This window comes from Strix aluco, chromosome 3, assembly GCF_031877795.1.
Source record: "Strix aluco isolate bStrAlu1 chromosome 3, bStrAlu1.hap1, whole genome shotgun sequence".
Classification (NCBI taxonomy): Eukaryota; Metazoa; Chordata; class Aves; order Strigiformes; family Strigidae; genus Strix; species Strix aluco.
In genome coordinates, this window is record NC_133933.1 from 60,217,342 (window position 1) to 60,233,493 (window position 16,152).

A 16,152-nucleotide genomic window follows, 5' to 3' on the forward strand; every position below is an offset into this window, starting at 1 on the left:
TATGTAAATGTAATAGAAATGAAAATCAAGTTTCTGAGCAAAACTTAAGGATGCCAAGATTATTTGGGATTTGATGTCCAATTCCTCTGGGGTCACTTGAAAGCTGAAGCCCATGTGGTTTAAGTATGTTAGTGGGAAATTCAGCCATTTCCCTACCTCTTCTCTATTCTAAGCTGCCTGAGCAGACAGGTAGTGCATGACTGCAACTCTCACCCGTATGTACAATAGGGTGTGAATAGATGGGTGGATGGGCCTTCCTTAGGGTGTGTCAGAGGAGGGAGCACAATGTCTGCAGTTCAGCTGATCTTCTGGCCATAATTCAAAGCAGAGTGTGCTATTCCGGCTCCCATCTGGAAAATTTACCCTGAGAGAACTGTTGCAGTCCTGTGATTGTCTTGCTAGCTCATGTGTGCATGACTTTCATCTCTAGCTTCACCTTCACCCCTGTAAAAGCCTGGTTAGTCATTTGTGGGGTGAGTGTGTAGCATAGGCACCCTGAGAGAAGTAGTTTATTGAAGGGAAATGTCTAATTCTGATATGTATTTACACACATGCTAGCTCTGCCCAGATAAAGAAGTCCTATTAAGCCAAATAACATAAAAACCCAAAATGTTTCTGTAAAGCACAGCTGTCTGAAAGGGGATTTTAAACTTCATTCTTCCTACTTCATTTGTCTCTTTGGCAGCACTCCCAGCCCAGTCTCAAAGCAACAACAGTCAATTTATGACTGAGATAGACTGTTCCAGTAAAACTCCTCTGTCTGAGTCTAAAACTGAGCATCTCCAGATTTTTTTTTTTTTTCCTTTTAAATGGCAAGTGTTAATGCAAGTAGAAGGACTTTTCAGACACTTTCTTAATTAGACTTTAATGTCAGGACTGTCACCTTCTGCTTGGTTAGCTTTGTCACTGATGTATAGATGTCTGCTGGCAAGAAAGTTTGAGAAAGGATTAGAAAACATACTGAATGAGGCCGAGGGTGTCTGCAGAAAGGGTCTCTTGCTCTCTTGGTGATGGGTGGGAGAGACTGGGCTGGAGCTGGGCGTGGGGTGGTGGGTGCTGTACTGGCCCTTTTGCCTGCCCCTCTGGCTGCAGCTTGTGCTTTCTGTGCCCTGCCAACACTGGGACCCTTGTCAGGAGGGGTAATTGTGCAAGGCAACGTGAGCATTTTACAATCGGTGGAGATGGGATGAGCAGAGTGAGAGCTTGACCAGGTCAGGATTTGCACTTCAGTTCCCCTGTGGGGGAAAGGTTAAAGCTGTCAGCATGCAGTTGTTTTTTATTACAATTATGTCTACGCCCTTCAGAATGTGACTTGGGCCTTGATATGCCCACGGAGACTAGGAGAAATTGTGTCTAGATAAAAGTCAGTAAGCAACAAAAGAACAAGCCAGAAGAAGGATTAGAGGAAAATCACAAAATAATATGTTTAGTTAGGGTAGCTAATGTATCATTATTATATGATATACTGCCTCTAGAAACAATTGTAACTGTCTCTAAAGTTGGAGTCACTCTGAATTGTGTAGGCTCTTCAGAACATCCACTTTTCATGTCACATGGATGAAGATAACTTTTGCTGCTCAAAAAATTTTACATATTCTGATTCCAAGTTATAAATCCCATTGAATAATAATCCTATATAGTATTTTGTGACCATTTCATTGTTCTCTCTTGCTGTAATGGGTGTGTCAAAAAGAAGAGTCTACCATTCTCATTTAGGTGTTCTGTTTAAAAATATATATATAGCGCTTTTCAAATCCTCACAGCTGTCTGTCTTTCTTTGTCCAAAAGCAATTAAGCAATTATTTGGATCCTGGAATTAATCTCTGTGTTTCCTTTTTATTTTTTTTTCAAGTATGTGTATGCTTCGTCATATACATGTGTGTGTGTAATATGCTTCAGAGCATACAGTTGCTCTCTGATTTTCACACTATACCCATCCTCCTGGGTGATTTCATTTGAAGTATTAAAGAAGCCGCCTATAATTTTGTCAGTGACATTGTTAAATTTCAAGTCAACATTCAGAAATTTTTTTGTTTGGACATAACTTTCAGTTACACATGCACCCACTCAAAAAAGTTTTGTGATTTATTAGTGCAGCACTTCTATTTTACAGAGAAACAGAACTATGGTCAGCAAAACAACCATGCTGCTGAAAACGCTGTTGGTTCTCTTGCAATAGCAATGCGAATGCAGGTTAGTATAACTTCAAACATTGTAAACTTGCTCTTTCTGTAAATTGTAGAAATTGCTTCTACAGTTTAGATCTTAATTTTTGATTTGCTTTTTTGAACATCTTGCCTTCCTTCCATTTTAATAGCAACTCTTAATCAGTTAGGGTGAGTCATGCCCGTTAGATTTAATTAGAGAAAGGTAAATTAAAAATCAAAAGCTTGGCAGAAGCACTTGTATCAGTAGACTAATGTTACTTATTCTGGTAAGACAGTAAAGATTAATTATATCTGCACACATTTTTGTGGCATGATGGATAGAGGATCCAAAAGTTTGTTGTTTTATGTGGAAACAGCATGAATCAATCAGTGAACAATTAATATCTTTCATTATTTTTAAGGTGTGAGAGAAGAATAGTAATTCTCCATTTTACCAGAATAAAATTTCTTTTCTCTGCCATTTGCATGTTAATGGTCTTGTTTCCTTTTGAAATGTGGACAAACAATAGGACAGTAATAATGCGGTGTTTTTTCTTTCATCTTAAAACCATGAAATGGAAAGATTTTTAAGTTTGTTTTTTGTTAGCCTTTGCCATAGAAGTTATTTCAACATACTCTTGAGATCGTTTGAAATTAATGTTCAGCATTTATGATGCAGCTGGTGTGTACTGTTTTCTTGTTTAAAAACAGAACATGGTGAAAAACACAGAGCGATGGATCCAGTCCCAACAGTACAGGAAGTGGGACCTCCGCTGCTTGAAGCTGCAGCTTCTCTCCCCAGTGCCCAGGTAATAAGTGCTTTCTTAAATTAAAAATACAAGTAGACAAGTGTTAAATATGATGATGAACCTAAAAATGGTCTGTGCGTAATTAATTTTTAATCTGCTTATGTGGACGGTATGTTGTGCCGTTCTGTTGTGTGCCTCATTGTGACAATGTTGTTCTGTTTCCTGTCAATTTTGACTTTTATGACGTGTGTTGGAGCCAAGCTTTATTTAATGAAGCCCTAAAGCTGGAAGGTCTCATTGAGGGAGTGAGATGAAGCCTTGTGTAACATCAACAGAAATACAAAATACAAGTTCCTAATTGATAAACCCTAATGTAGGAAGGTGTTTACGGATTTAGTTGAGATCCAGTGGTTTCAATGGCATTTGGTCTTGTATTTATTTTCTTCCCTCAGTTAAAGTACCTTCTTCTGCATAAATTCCTGTATAAATGTGGAAAGCTGGAAGCATATTTATTCTCATAGCCAGAATCTTTTCAATCGGTTCCTGTCATTCTCCTCCCAAAGCCCATGCCTGGGCTGCAGGGATTTTAGGTCTGCCTTGGCAGCGTTGCTGATATCTCTGACATTTACAGCAACCTGAACTCTTTGCTGTGCTTCGCTGTGTGTTGGTTGTGTTGGGTGGTGGAGAAAGGAACCAAGGACTTGAAGTGAGGTTCTGTCATGTAGGAAAGCACTGATGTATTTTTTGTGCTTATTTGTATGCCTGCTTCTGGGCCATGCAGATGCTGAATGGACCTCACATAGGAAGAAAGGCTGAGCAAGCTGGGACTGCTTAGCCTGGAGAAGAGAAGGCTCGGGAGGATCTTATCAATGTGTATAAATACAAGGGTACAAAAAGAACAGAGCCAGCCTGTTTTCAGTGGTGCTCAGTGACAGGACCAGAGGCAGTGGGCACAAACTGAAACACAGGAGGTTCCCTCTGAACATCAGGAAATACTTTTTTACTGTGAGGGTGACTGTGCACTGGCACAGATTGCCCAGGGAGGTTATGGAGTCTCCCTCCTTGGAAATACTCAAAAGCCATCTGGACATGGTCCTGGGCAACTAATGGGCTCCACGTGGCCCTGTGTGAGCAGGGGAAGTTGGACCAGATGACTGCCAGAGGTCCCTTTTAACCTCAGCCACTCTGTGATTCTGTAATTCTGAATCCCACTGCTGTGTTTTTGGAAAGGTCTAACAAAATGTCGTCTTTTCTAAGCATTTTGATTCAGACTTTTACAACAGTTTAATGGGAGTGGATGCAATTGTAATTTAAAATGGAGATGCCAAAAGAATGCCTTTTTTATTGTACCCAGGGGCACAAGGGGGAAGAAATGCTTGAGCTTTTCCTGGGCCAGCATGTAACATTTCTAGAGTTAAAGACTGAAAAATCTGTTCTCAAATAATACAGTTAAAAGGTAAATTAAAGCACGTGATGTCACCAGTTTGATGGTGAAAAAGCTCTCCAAAAAAGTATTCCCAACCCTCTCTATGACATTGTATGTTTAGTACAGAAATATTTGTGTAATTAATATATAACAGTGTATAATACAACCAGTAATAGGGCTTCCATTTATTTCATAACTCTGTAGCTTTATGTCTTTTTTCCTTTTAAACGTAAAATAACTTATCAGATGGAAAGTATCCTGGAGTAAAATGTAATCTTACAGTAATACACCACATTGTGTAGAAACAGATGGAGTTTTCATTGAAAATGAGGCAAAGCTGCTTAAGCACTAAAACTGGGAACATCTGCTTTTTGATTTCTGTGAGATCGGAGTGTTAATTGAAGTATTTCCAAAGATATTGGAAATGGAATGCAAGATTTTCTTACAAATATGCAGTAAAAAAATTCCAGCACACAGGCCGAGTAGATGTAGAGCCATCCCCCATCTTTTAAATTTTCATGTATTTTGTAAATTATGACTTACCATTGTCAGTGGTGGACTTCTTGCTTAAACATGCAGAAGAACCGCGGTTGCATGTTTCCAGCAATACTGGATGCCGTAACTTAATGAATAATTCTGGTATTTCCAATATAGAGAATATATTGTCAAACTAAAAGAACTAGCTACATATGTAGACCTAAATGCTAGTTATAATCAAAACTTTAATTTCCTGTGTTTTAGAAAATACTTTTATCAGAAATAATAGACTAGACTTAAAACATTTCATGTGTTGTTTAGCCCCAGTAGAGTTAAGGTATAAATGTCAATTCATTATGAAGTTACGCCTTTTATCACTTTTATTGCATGTATCAGTGTGCAATCTGTCATTAAAAGGTTTCTAAGTTGTTAAAAGTCTAGTTGCCTGGAAGGCTCTTGAGGGAATTTCAGGTGATAAAATGCAATGGCAATGGTTTTACCTACAGAGTACTGTTAGCATCCACTGTCGATTTTGCTTGACTTCTAAAAATATTAGTAATTTTATTTATCGAGTAATTATTTACCTTTTAATTTATTTATAAGTGTATAGCTTCTTAGTTTTGCTTCTTCCACTTTTTGCCACTAGTGGTACCTGCAGGGTAAAAAAGCCTCATTGTCTCTTCCAGAACTCTGAGGGGGAGGCATTTGAGGCCCATGAGATGAGGGAAATAGGAAGGGCTGAGATTGCTGCAAGGAGTCTTGATAGTGTGGCCTGAGATGTGAAATAGTAGCTTCTGTCCTTTAGTAAAGAGGCTGATATTTAGTAGAAGAAAAAAAAAAGGCAGATTAACTTTCTGTCATATTGGTCTACATTCTTCTTCCCTTGCCAAATACATCAACTGCTTTAATAGGAGAATAGTCACCCTACAAATTTTCCTTGCTTAAATCTTTAAGGGACCACACTGTCATCAACTTCCCAATGTTTTTCTGGAACTCAAGTTTCTATAGAGAGCTCTGAATGAAAACTTAAAACATTTTGTCATGTGATGTTTGTAAGCCATTCCATCTTGTGTTCTCGATACATTTTGATGGCTAGTTGTGTTTGAAGTAATGCATAAGAAATCCAAAGGTATATCTTTCTCTGCAAGAGGATGCACTTAGTATGTCTTGGAAAGAAAGCAGATGCCAGGTTAGTATGCGCAGTGAAATGGTCTGCAACTGAACCATTGAGTTCTGTGATTGAGGAGCTTGTCCTGTAGTACTGGATTGTGTCATTGTTTGGATGGATGATCTCTGGGTTTCATTTAGCTGCTGCAGGGTGCAAAAGTGGGATACCTGAGAATTAGAATTGAATAATGGTCCCAGTTTAGGATATCCTCAAAGAATTTCAAGCAATTAAGTTAGCACAAACTGATCATTTGCTTGTGGATGCAGAACAGACAAAGTCCACACGTAGAGTTGAGATCTGGCACTAGTTCTGTGTTCATCTGTGGATATTTGAGGTCTTGCAGACTGTTTGAAAGTTCAGGACATTAGCTTTGATGCCATTGCCAGATTCTGTCTTAAAAATATTGTAATCAACTGAAACTGCAGGAAGGAATTTAGCCTGGTTAGGTTGAAAGTAATTAATCTCTTGGTAATTTTTTAACTTGCTCTTGTGATGATGTGAGCAATTCAAAGCTGAAGGAGACAGCTCCTCACATCTTGTGTGCTGGGCCCTGGACTTTACTGCTGCCAGAGTTTACAGCTGCTAAACACTTATGTGGACATAGGGGCAACTAAGTCAAGCTCACAAACGAAAAATCCATGAAGAGGTATTAAATCCAAAGACCCCAGGTGGTCTAGATCAGGAATTGCAGATACAATAGCATCCCCCAGCCTACAGCCGCCTCCGTTCAGGTAATCTACCATGAGTGCTTGCTCCATGCTTGTTCTCATGCTTCAGCTGCCACTCACACCCCTTGCTGGAAATAGTTTATAAACTCACTAGTTAAACTCCTGCTATGTGACCATTTTCAATTTAGCTGTGTTTTAGAAGTGCACGCGTTGATCTTCACATGCCTTGTTTCCTTTGGTGCCCTCATGGGGGAGTAGCAAGGCTTGTCTTGCTTGTCGATACCCTCTGATGAAAGGCCCTACATGCACAAGCATCAGGTTTAGCTAATGTGTTTATGTGACTGTTGGCCAAGGAATGTATGTGCTTTTTAGTAAAGTGTATGTGCTGAAATATACTGGGAGGGAGGAGAAAAAAAACAAAAACAGAAACATCCATTCCAGTGGGACTGGAATCCAGCTTGATTGATTGGGGCTTGAACATCCAGCAGACATGTCTCTAGCTTGATATGAAAGCATTACGTAATATTTGGAATCTGATTAAACAAGAGCACTCTGTGAAACTGTAACAATTAACAAACACTGCACGTGATTTTAATGTTATATTAGGTGTTAGCTAATATTTAGGTTTGGTTAATAAAATGTGAGAGAAGATTGAAAAACTGATTACAATAACCCCATTGTTGGAGTATTTGCTGTTGTTTTGCACTCTGTCGTCGACCACCTAAGCTGAGAGAAATCTCCTGGCTCCTATTTGTTTTCTTTTCCAGTGATATTGAGATTTCCCGAGCACAGAGTCCAAAAGCTGTTGATGTACTTGCCAAGGAGATAGGATTGCTTACAGATGAAGTTGAGATCTATGGCCAAACCAAAGCCAAAGTACGTTTGTCCCTGCTGGAAAGGTTAAAGGATCAACCAGATGGAAAATATGTTCTAGTTGCTGGGTAAGAATGCACAGTAATGTCATTAATGTCCACTCTTTCCACTCATATTAATATAAACATGCAGCTTACATCTTTTTAAGACACTGCACAAATAAAAGAAACCTGAACGTTTTCGGCTCTATATTGCTCTCTTCTGAAAGCGAGCAGTTTTTGAAATGTTTTGAACACAACTTTTCTTCCAAACTGTTATTACAGTTAAGTATATTTTATCAAAGGTAGTTTGTTCTAAGCTTTTTAAATGTTATCTGTTGGTGTGTGGAGTTCTTTTTACTGTTTTATCAGAATTTTAAATGTTTACTTGAATATTTAAGTCTGTGTGTATTGTGGCTGTTTATAAACAAGCTTTAACAGAAGCTACATGCTAATCTGTTGATATTAACAATAAATACTTTTTTTATTGAAGAATAGATTACAAAGTTTAAAAAGACGTGGGTTTTTTTTCTCTGAAATGTAGACATGTCTCCAGGCAGGCTTATCCTGCTCGCTGTTCCCACGATTATAGCAAATGCTATGCTCAGCAGGAATTAGGCGCTTCTCTTCTGAAGAGCTACGGGTTTTTTTCTGCATTCGGTGGCACAACATTTCTTCATTCACCCAGTTTGCTAAGTGGAAACGTCTAATTGTGAACAAACATGAAGGTTTTCATTAATATTTAAATTGCAGTGTGTTCTTTATGTTCTGAATTAGTCTGTCCTTGTATGTAAAACCAGTCATGTTTAAAATACAGATTTATGCTGATTGAGAAGAGGAAGGCTGTTCTTAACTGCCTTGATCTATTGATTCCTCAGCTGAGGTAGTGTTTCACAAACTGTTTGCTTTACTGTCTTCTGTGGGGACAGCCTGGATTTCTGGCACTATCTGAAATGTAGACTGCGAGACCTGATGTTACAAAGCTGAGGCAGGCAAGTTATGAAGCTGTCTTTAAAACTGTGTGGTAGAACTGCTATGTATAAAGATGTTCCTGGAGGACATTGGAGCACTTGTTTAAGAGAAGGAAATAATAGCTGTTTCAGCTTGGTTTCATTCAGTAGAGTTTTATTTAGTATTTTGCTGCTTTGGAGAAAGAAAAGCAGATTCAGCATTTGGCTGTTTGAAGAAAGTTGCTACCATGTACTTTCAGGCTCATGTTGTCAGCTGCATTAGTTGGGTGCCATGCTGCAGACTGTGTCAGGCTTCTCTAACAGCAGTGTCTCACAGAAGCAGAGGTTATTTGGAAATGTCTGGAGGTGGAAGATAACATGATGCAAAGCCCCATTCGGGTGGATTTTAGTTGTGTCAGGTTGTATGCACCAGTGCTTAAGTTTTTTCACACCACTTTGTCTCTCCCAGTCTTCAAGGAAGGTATTTCAAGCAACTGTCTAAATGCTGTTTTGTTGGCACAGACAGAAGTATATATACATGTGGAAGAAATGGGAAAGTTTGGACTAGCAAGATGAAAAGCTGGCAACAAATAGAAAATTCTGTCGTCTTAAGTTCATATAAGATGTATAAAGACTGAACTGTGTTTCACAGACAAATGGCTGAATTTGGTACCTACACAACTTGATCATGCAATGTCTTGCTATTTGTAACTTCAAGTTGCAGCATCTGGTGGAGTGAGTACAAAGCCACATCTTCTGCCCGGGGAGTGGCTGGGCAAGGTGGCTACAATAGTGGGAGTGGTCTTTTCTGAGAGAGTTTGACTTTGAAATATTAAGAATACAATATATATATATATATAAAAAACGTGTTTATGTGTTCTCAGCTGTTCTCATTTGCTGAAGTGATTGTGGCAGACAATGATTTTAAGAAAAATGGGGAGCTGCATCTGGTGTGGAAATGTTCGCTACGATCAAAACTGAGTATCACTCAACTGTGGATATTGGGGAGTGAAATAATATCCTCAGTTGCCTTCTTCATCCTCGCCCTGCCAAGGCAAGGTCAACCAAAACCTGCCATTTAGATTATTATGCTTGTTCACAATAATCAAAGATATTTAGAAATTCTTTTAGAATGACGCAGTATAGGTCTTCAGAATAAGTTTTCAGTGCTTCAGAGGAAACATTTAAGATATAAGCTTATACTTCAGGGCATTTGGTCTGATGGAAATATTTATTATGTATGATGTGAACTTTTCATATGTGAAGGGAGTGAAAAGTGTGTGTGTATTCAACAAGCTGCAAAATCTCCAACCTCCATCCATGATGCATCTAGTGACATTTGTGCCTGTAATTCCACAGTCGGGTTTAAATGTTTCATGATGTCTAACAGTTATAAATATTTGCTGCAAATGTTCTTCTAGTTTATTTCTGATGTGCTCGAGACCAAACTTCTTCTGAATAGCAAAATGCAATCAAATGTACCTTTTTATCTCTAAGGAGAGCTGTATTTATGACTTTTTAAGAAGTTGCTACTAACTGGAAAATCTTCTTTGCACTTTCTGAATGCACACAAATATGTCTTAAGTGCCTCATCCAATACATACTTTGTATGCTGGAAAATTGCAGTTTGCTTAACAGATCATGTCACTCAAACATAGGATGAAGACTTAATTTCTTCATAACTTCCATTTTCTTTTGTGTGGAGAGCATTCTTTTTTTTCCATTCTCACTTTTTTTTTTCATGGGCTTGTGTTAAGACACCTTGGGTCAGAGCCATGAGTTACCATGAAGTAATTAGCTGTTGGATATCAACTGTCTGTATACAGGCTTTTAGTGTACTAAAAAAAAAAATTATGTTGCAGGTTATGTTAACTCAAACTGCCTCCTATTCATTGCAAGCTGAGAGCATGCAAATGAACAAAGCTTGTGCATGATCTGGTAGCTAAGTTTAGTGCCCATGGTAACTTAATCGTGCATGCAAGCATGTAAATAGCATATTCATAAACACAATATGAAACCACATCTAAAATTTGTTAGATTCTGTATGTTCCAGCATTGTGTTTTTTAAATGTTCCAGTGCTATGACTTTTACCAGATAATTCTGAAAACTTGTTCACTTCAAAAATGCAAGCTGAGGAATAATAGAATGTGGAAAAATTATTAAATATAATGCTGCTTTTAGTAAGAAGTGTGTTGGATTTTGAATGCTGGAAAATTTAAAATCAGTACTTTCCACCTAACATTAATAGATTGTTTTGTGATGAACTACCTTTTTGGTAAGATAAAATAGAGGGAAATAACTTAATGCATGTACAAGTTGTATGATGGTAAGTAAATTTTCAGATTTGGAATTACATTTTACTTCTAATGGGTATGTATTGGGTTGTATTTCTGTTCACTGAATTTCTTGGACCACAAGGTGCTTAAAAGATAAGAAAAGCAGTAGACATTAAAAAAATGGAAAAAATTCAGGGAAGAATAAGAGGGGAAAATACCATTGTGTTGATGCACTGAAACATCTGACAATCCAAAACAAAGTCATGGCTGAGACAGTTTATCCTGTATTTGTCGTGTCATTTCACAGCTCCTGATTGGGATTGTCTTGGATGGGTCTTCACTGGCTTTTGAGAGTTTGTAGTTGTGGATTTCTCAGTTCTGTTCCTGACTTTGTTCAGTCATTTTAGCTTCACAGTGACCACAATGCTTTTGTATCTGGAAGCTCCAGCCGCATTTTGAGGATGCCACTGCAATGTTGTCATAATCTCATCTCAGTGAAGTGACAGGAGTTGAAACACTTCTGTGTTCAAAAATACAATTCTGGCAGTTGTAATCTTGGATGGGAAATGTATGTAGGTGAAGCTGTCATTTATGGGAATTCAATTGCCCATGCCCTCCATAGGTGGGCTTCACAGACTTCCATGTGGATCCAGGAATGATGAACTCCTTTAAAGTCTTTGATACTGATGAATTGAAGATAGAAAATTTGAAAGAGGAGAATTGTCACATATCCAGTAAAGTTCTTGCTGGAGTCACAACGGCTGGGGTGGCTGTGAGGAGGTTACAGCTGGTGCAGTGTATCATCTCACTGTTTGTTTATTTTCTCTTTGGGAGACCTCATGTAGCTTTCCCACAGAAACAGCTCCACTGTAAGCTAATGTGATGTACAACAAACAAACAAAAAGTCTGCATATTCTTATCTTTTGTTTTGATATACATAAAGAGAGAAGGCGTTCCAATGTTATGGAAAACTTACTTTGCCAAGGAGCTGGTGACTGCTTGGTAGGTGGCAAAGAAGTTTTAAGGAGGAAAATGATCGTGGGGTTTCTGTGTTTAGATTGAAAACATACTAAAGAAATTTGAAGAATAATGCAAAGGCATGTAAAAGTCTCTTGAAGTTCATTAAAATTTACTGTATTTTAAAGGAGATTTTTTTCCTAGATTTGCATATGGTCAAAACACAGCATTGCACAATTGAGCTAAAGTTAGTTATTGGCAGTTGTAATTTTATACTCATGCGAGCAAGTGACCTAAGTTGCAAGAGTGTAGGCTCAGTAGTCTAGCCAGCAAAAACATCTCAATGTCCACAAACCAGCTTAAGTGGGTTATTTGATTTATAAAACCTGATCAAAGTAGGCCAGGTACAAAAGGAAAGACATTTAAAATAAGCTTTCTAAGGAAATTATTGGAATAGAATTTTCTTTTAATTTCAGGCTTTTTTTTTTAAGCTAATGTTCAAAACTGAGGTTCTGCTAACTATTGAAACTGTTAAAAAGCTGTTTGGCTCGTAAGGTTTATCCTGTAGTCTCCAAGCTGCTACTGAGCCTCTGAGAATCAAAGGTGTCCTGCCAGGGCGTCTCATATAACATGAGAAGTTGGGTATAGCTAAGTGAATTGTCCAGACCAATCTGGCTTCACTGAATAGCGTGATTTGCTGAGTCCTCACGTTTTGTTAATTCTGCTAGGTGGAAAGAGACTGAAAAGTCAGGTTCCTGGTTTTGATTTCTCTGGGGTTTGTGCCTATTCCCAGCTGCTGTAGTGGATGAGGTTTCTTGGGAGAGTGTCACCCAAGTGCTGTAGACCGTTTATGGAAGTCCAGTTGCTGGTTTTCTTCCTCCATTGCAGCTGCCTTCAGATATTTTGAGCCTTTAGATATTCATCTGAGTAACTCTTATTCCAGGAAAACTAAGGATCACAGGGCTTCTCAGAAGGGAGAGAAGAGGTTAAAATGAACAAACCCATCTGAGGAACACACTGAGAGCGTAGGCGGTTAAAGCCAAGTAGACTTGATGAAGTCAAGGTCCTATCAGCAAAGACATGTCTGTTTACTGCTGCAAACCATTGTGCGCTGCATGAGTACACTGCTGAAAATAAGTTTGCTCTAGTTCATTTTTACCCCCACTTTTGTGGAGGCTGGTTCTCCCAGAGTACCTATCACATTCTCACTAGGGATGTGGCCGGTGCAGAGTATCAATGTACTGGAAGTTCAACAGAGGCGAGATCTGTTCCTCCCAGTTTGATCAATGAGCAATAGTGTGTTTCTCTTTTTGTTCTCTGGAAAAAGGTCTTTCTCACAGAAAATGCCCAGTGCTTTCTGGCTCATTTTACATAGTCATTTTAGAATAGGCCAGACGGGTTACCAGAGCATTTTAGTAATGTGCTTGATTGTGTGTATCTTCTGTGACAAGTAGATACTATTTTTCATGCAACTACCAACATACCTTCTGGTTATGTATTTGTCGATTCCAATTTCCTTTGCTTTACAGGGTAGTAGGCTGCATCTTTGATTTTGCTTGTTTCATAAGAGTTATAAAGAGTCCCTGTGCTGTGGTGCATGCCAGGTCAGCCTTCTGCCATTGTTTTGAGCTGCACTTGAGTAAATAACCTAGTGATGGTGTCTCTGAATTCTCTCGAATGTTAACTTTGTGTGTCCAGTATTCAAAAATAGAGGTAACCACCAACAGGAAGCACTGCAAATACAAGTTTTCTGTTAGCAGTGCAGCCATTGTGTACACTAAGTTTTGGGGGTTTGTGGAAAGTCCTTTACTGGTAATTTCCAGTAAACAGTTACAGGTGTCTTTTTCATAGCAGAATAGTGTGCTTTTTGGTGGTTTGTTTTTGTTTTTAAATAACTAATAGTTTAAAGAGCTATTATCTTGTTAATTCTTAGAATGAGTGCAGTAATGCCTCAAGATTACTCATATATTCTTTAAATCTGGCTTTAATGCACAGGAATAAGAGGATCAAGTAAATGAGACTAGGGCAATAGACAAAAGTGAATGAAGACAGTAGGAGAACAAGGGGCAAGGAGAAACCATTCTAATAATGATTTGAATGGGTTTTGGGCAACCAGTGTTAGAAGAGTAGTCAGGAGGGTGTAACTGGTAGTACAAGTGAGTTAACCTGGCTGTGGTGCTCTGAAAGAAGCATCTTTGTGCAAAAGTAAGGATCCTGAGACAAAATGGGCATGGCAGAAATAGGGATGGGAAAAACAGAAGCTATCATTGTAGCAACAGTAAAACCGGGAGGGCTTGCTGTCCTGACAATGTAGACATTAAAGTATCCCTTCTTCTAGGAGCTGCAAACCCAAAAGTAAAAGAAATGAAGTAGCATTCTGTGTCTGTGAAGTAGATCAGAAGGAACTAAGAAGGCATAGTATGGATAAACAGATGACAGAGACCCAAGCCGCTTTTGAGTGTAGATAAAATGGATTCTTCTCAGGATGTGCTCTAAGTCTCCCACCTTTTGTTGGCTCTGCATAGGTATTTTGCTAAAAATCTGTGAATTCCCTTTTAAGTCAAGGGAGTGCATTTCTTGGAAAGCAGGATGATGAAGTAGTCTGGATAGTAAATTATTGACGATGCTTTAGAATCTGATGGTTGGCAAACACGGTATTATAAACATGGGAAAAAATTACTAAAACCAGATGTCCAAATTAAGTAACCCATATACTACATGGTCATATAAGAGTAGTTCAAAGCTATCAGTTGACAAAATACTATTTCTGAAGAGTGTCAGTTCAGGGAATCTCTTATAGATGTACTGAATCCCATTGATTTCACTGGAACTTGAGTTAAAACATTAGTTTTCTGAATGGGAAAATTTTTTCCTAGAACAGTATAGATGTTCATTTGGTTTGCCTCGTATTACCCAAATCTTTCTAGACGTACCTAACAAGGGCTTCTGTTTTTTAACAAAAAGCACAGGATCCTATGATGATGTGAAAGATAGATTTGTGACAAGTTAATGTTTTTCATGTGTTTACATTTTGTGGGACAAAAAAGGGCTTTTGTCAATCTGTGAACTAACTGAACTAAGCTGAATCTTAAAGGCAAGGAGACAAAATAGGTATCTCCTTGCATTTGATGATTTTACTAATGTTTTTATGCCATTTGAATTGTGATCTGGGGATAGCAATATCTTGGAAAATTACTAGTTGGGAAAGGAAGTGTTTCTAATTAGAGCTAGATGTTTTAGCTCAAGTTCTGAAGAGGTCATAGGTTAAGGATAAGGGTTCCTCTTTGACAGGGATGCATGTGCACCCTTGTATTTCCTTGGGAATGAACATTAGTTCTTAACGTCAACTTCACAAAGGTACTTACTTCTCTGCGGGTAGTGAAGGTGGCAAAGATATGAATGGTTACACTTTGCCAAAAAGTAGTACTCGTGTGAGTGGAAAAAGGACTGGGGCTTTCTTCTTTTGTCAGTGAGAAGGAGAAATGTTGTGCCTCAAGTGAATCATTTGAATACATTTTGGAGATGCGAGATGTGTTCATACTGTAAGGAAGAAAAAAGAAAAAGGAGAAAATCCCCAACACCCACCCACTTTTAACATGGATCGTAAACAAATGTGCTGACCTTGAAAGTAGGGAGGATATTACTGTGTCTCTCATTCATAGATGGCTGCTGGTGTTTTCTACTTGAAAAATCAGCTGTCATTGTCCCTTCATTAAAGGGACAAGAATAGAGTCTTTGAGTAGAGATTAGAGTCTCTGATTTGAGATTGCCTGTCTTTCTAAAATTCTGTCCCGGTTCAATCATGGTCTAGATGCAGGAGCTGTGGCATGGGGTTTTTGATCTTTTTTTATGAGAGGTTGGACTGTGATTGTAATTGTCCCTCACCACCCTTAAATCTGCAAAAATATCATGAAACCTAAGTGTAAAAAAAATCATGTTCAGTTGAACATGGTGACTTTTGTGTCCTGTTTTATTTTAAAAGCAATGGATCTGTCATTGAGGGTTATGATGACGTGGAAGCTGAAGAGGAGTGATTGAGCTCTACAAACAAAAGTGTTGGTTATTTAATTTAAAATATTCTATTATTCAAAGTTTGAGCAGTGGGAATAAAACGTCTCATGCATTACTACAGAAAATTATTAATACATGCTCAGAGTATCTTGATGGATGGATTGTTAATGAAACTGGTGAGACTTTTGTGCTCTAACAAAAATGTTTAAATTCAATATATTCTTTTTAGAACTTTTGCCAAAATAATCTTCTCTTTTTCTGCTATCATAGTAAATCGCTTAAATGGAAGACACATGTATATTAGCATTCCGGCTTGAGCTAGGGGCTAGCATTGTGTCAGTATTTTTGTGAAGATAAAGTAATCTTATTGAAATTTGCTGTACAAATATTCTTCATTGAAATCAAAAGCTGTAAGTTCTGATATCCTTAGCCAGGCTGACATCAGCAAAGAATTTGATTAATCTTTTTTTC

General features: G+C 38.2%; 1 protein-coding gene across 1 annotated transcript in view; it reads left to right on the forward strand.

Moving 5' to 3' along the window:
• MTHFD1L (methylenetetrahydrofolate dehydrogenase (NADP+ dependent) 1 like) overlaps positions 1 to 16,152 on the forward strand; it is a 158,937-nt gene that overhangs the window by 20,592 nt on the left and 122,193 nt on the right. The window contains exons 9-11 of the mRNA XM_074818760.1: positions 2,114 to 2,193; positions 2,859 to 2,956; positions 7,403 to 7,576. Of these exons, the coding sequence (XP_074674861.1) occupies positions 2,114 to 2,193; positions 2,859 to 2,956; positions 7,403 to 7,576 (352 nt within the window). The remainder of the gene's footprint in view (positions 1 to 2,113; positions 2,194 to 2,858; positions 2,957 to 7,402; positions 7,577 to 16,152) is intronic.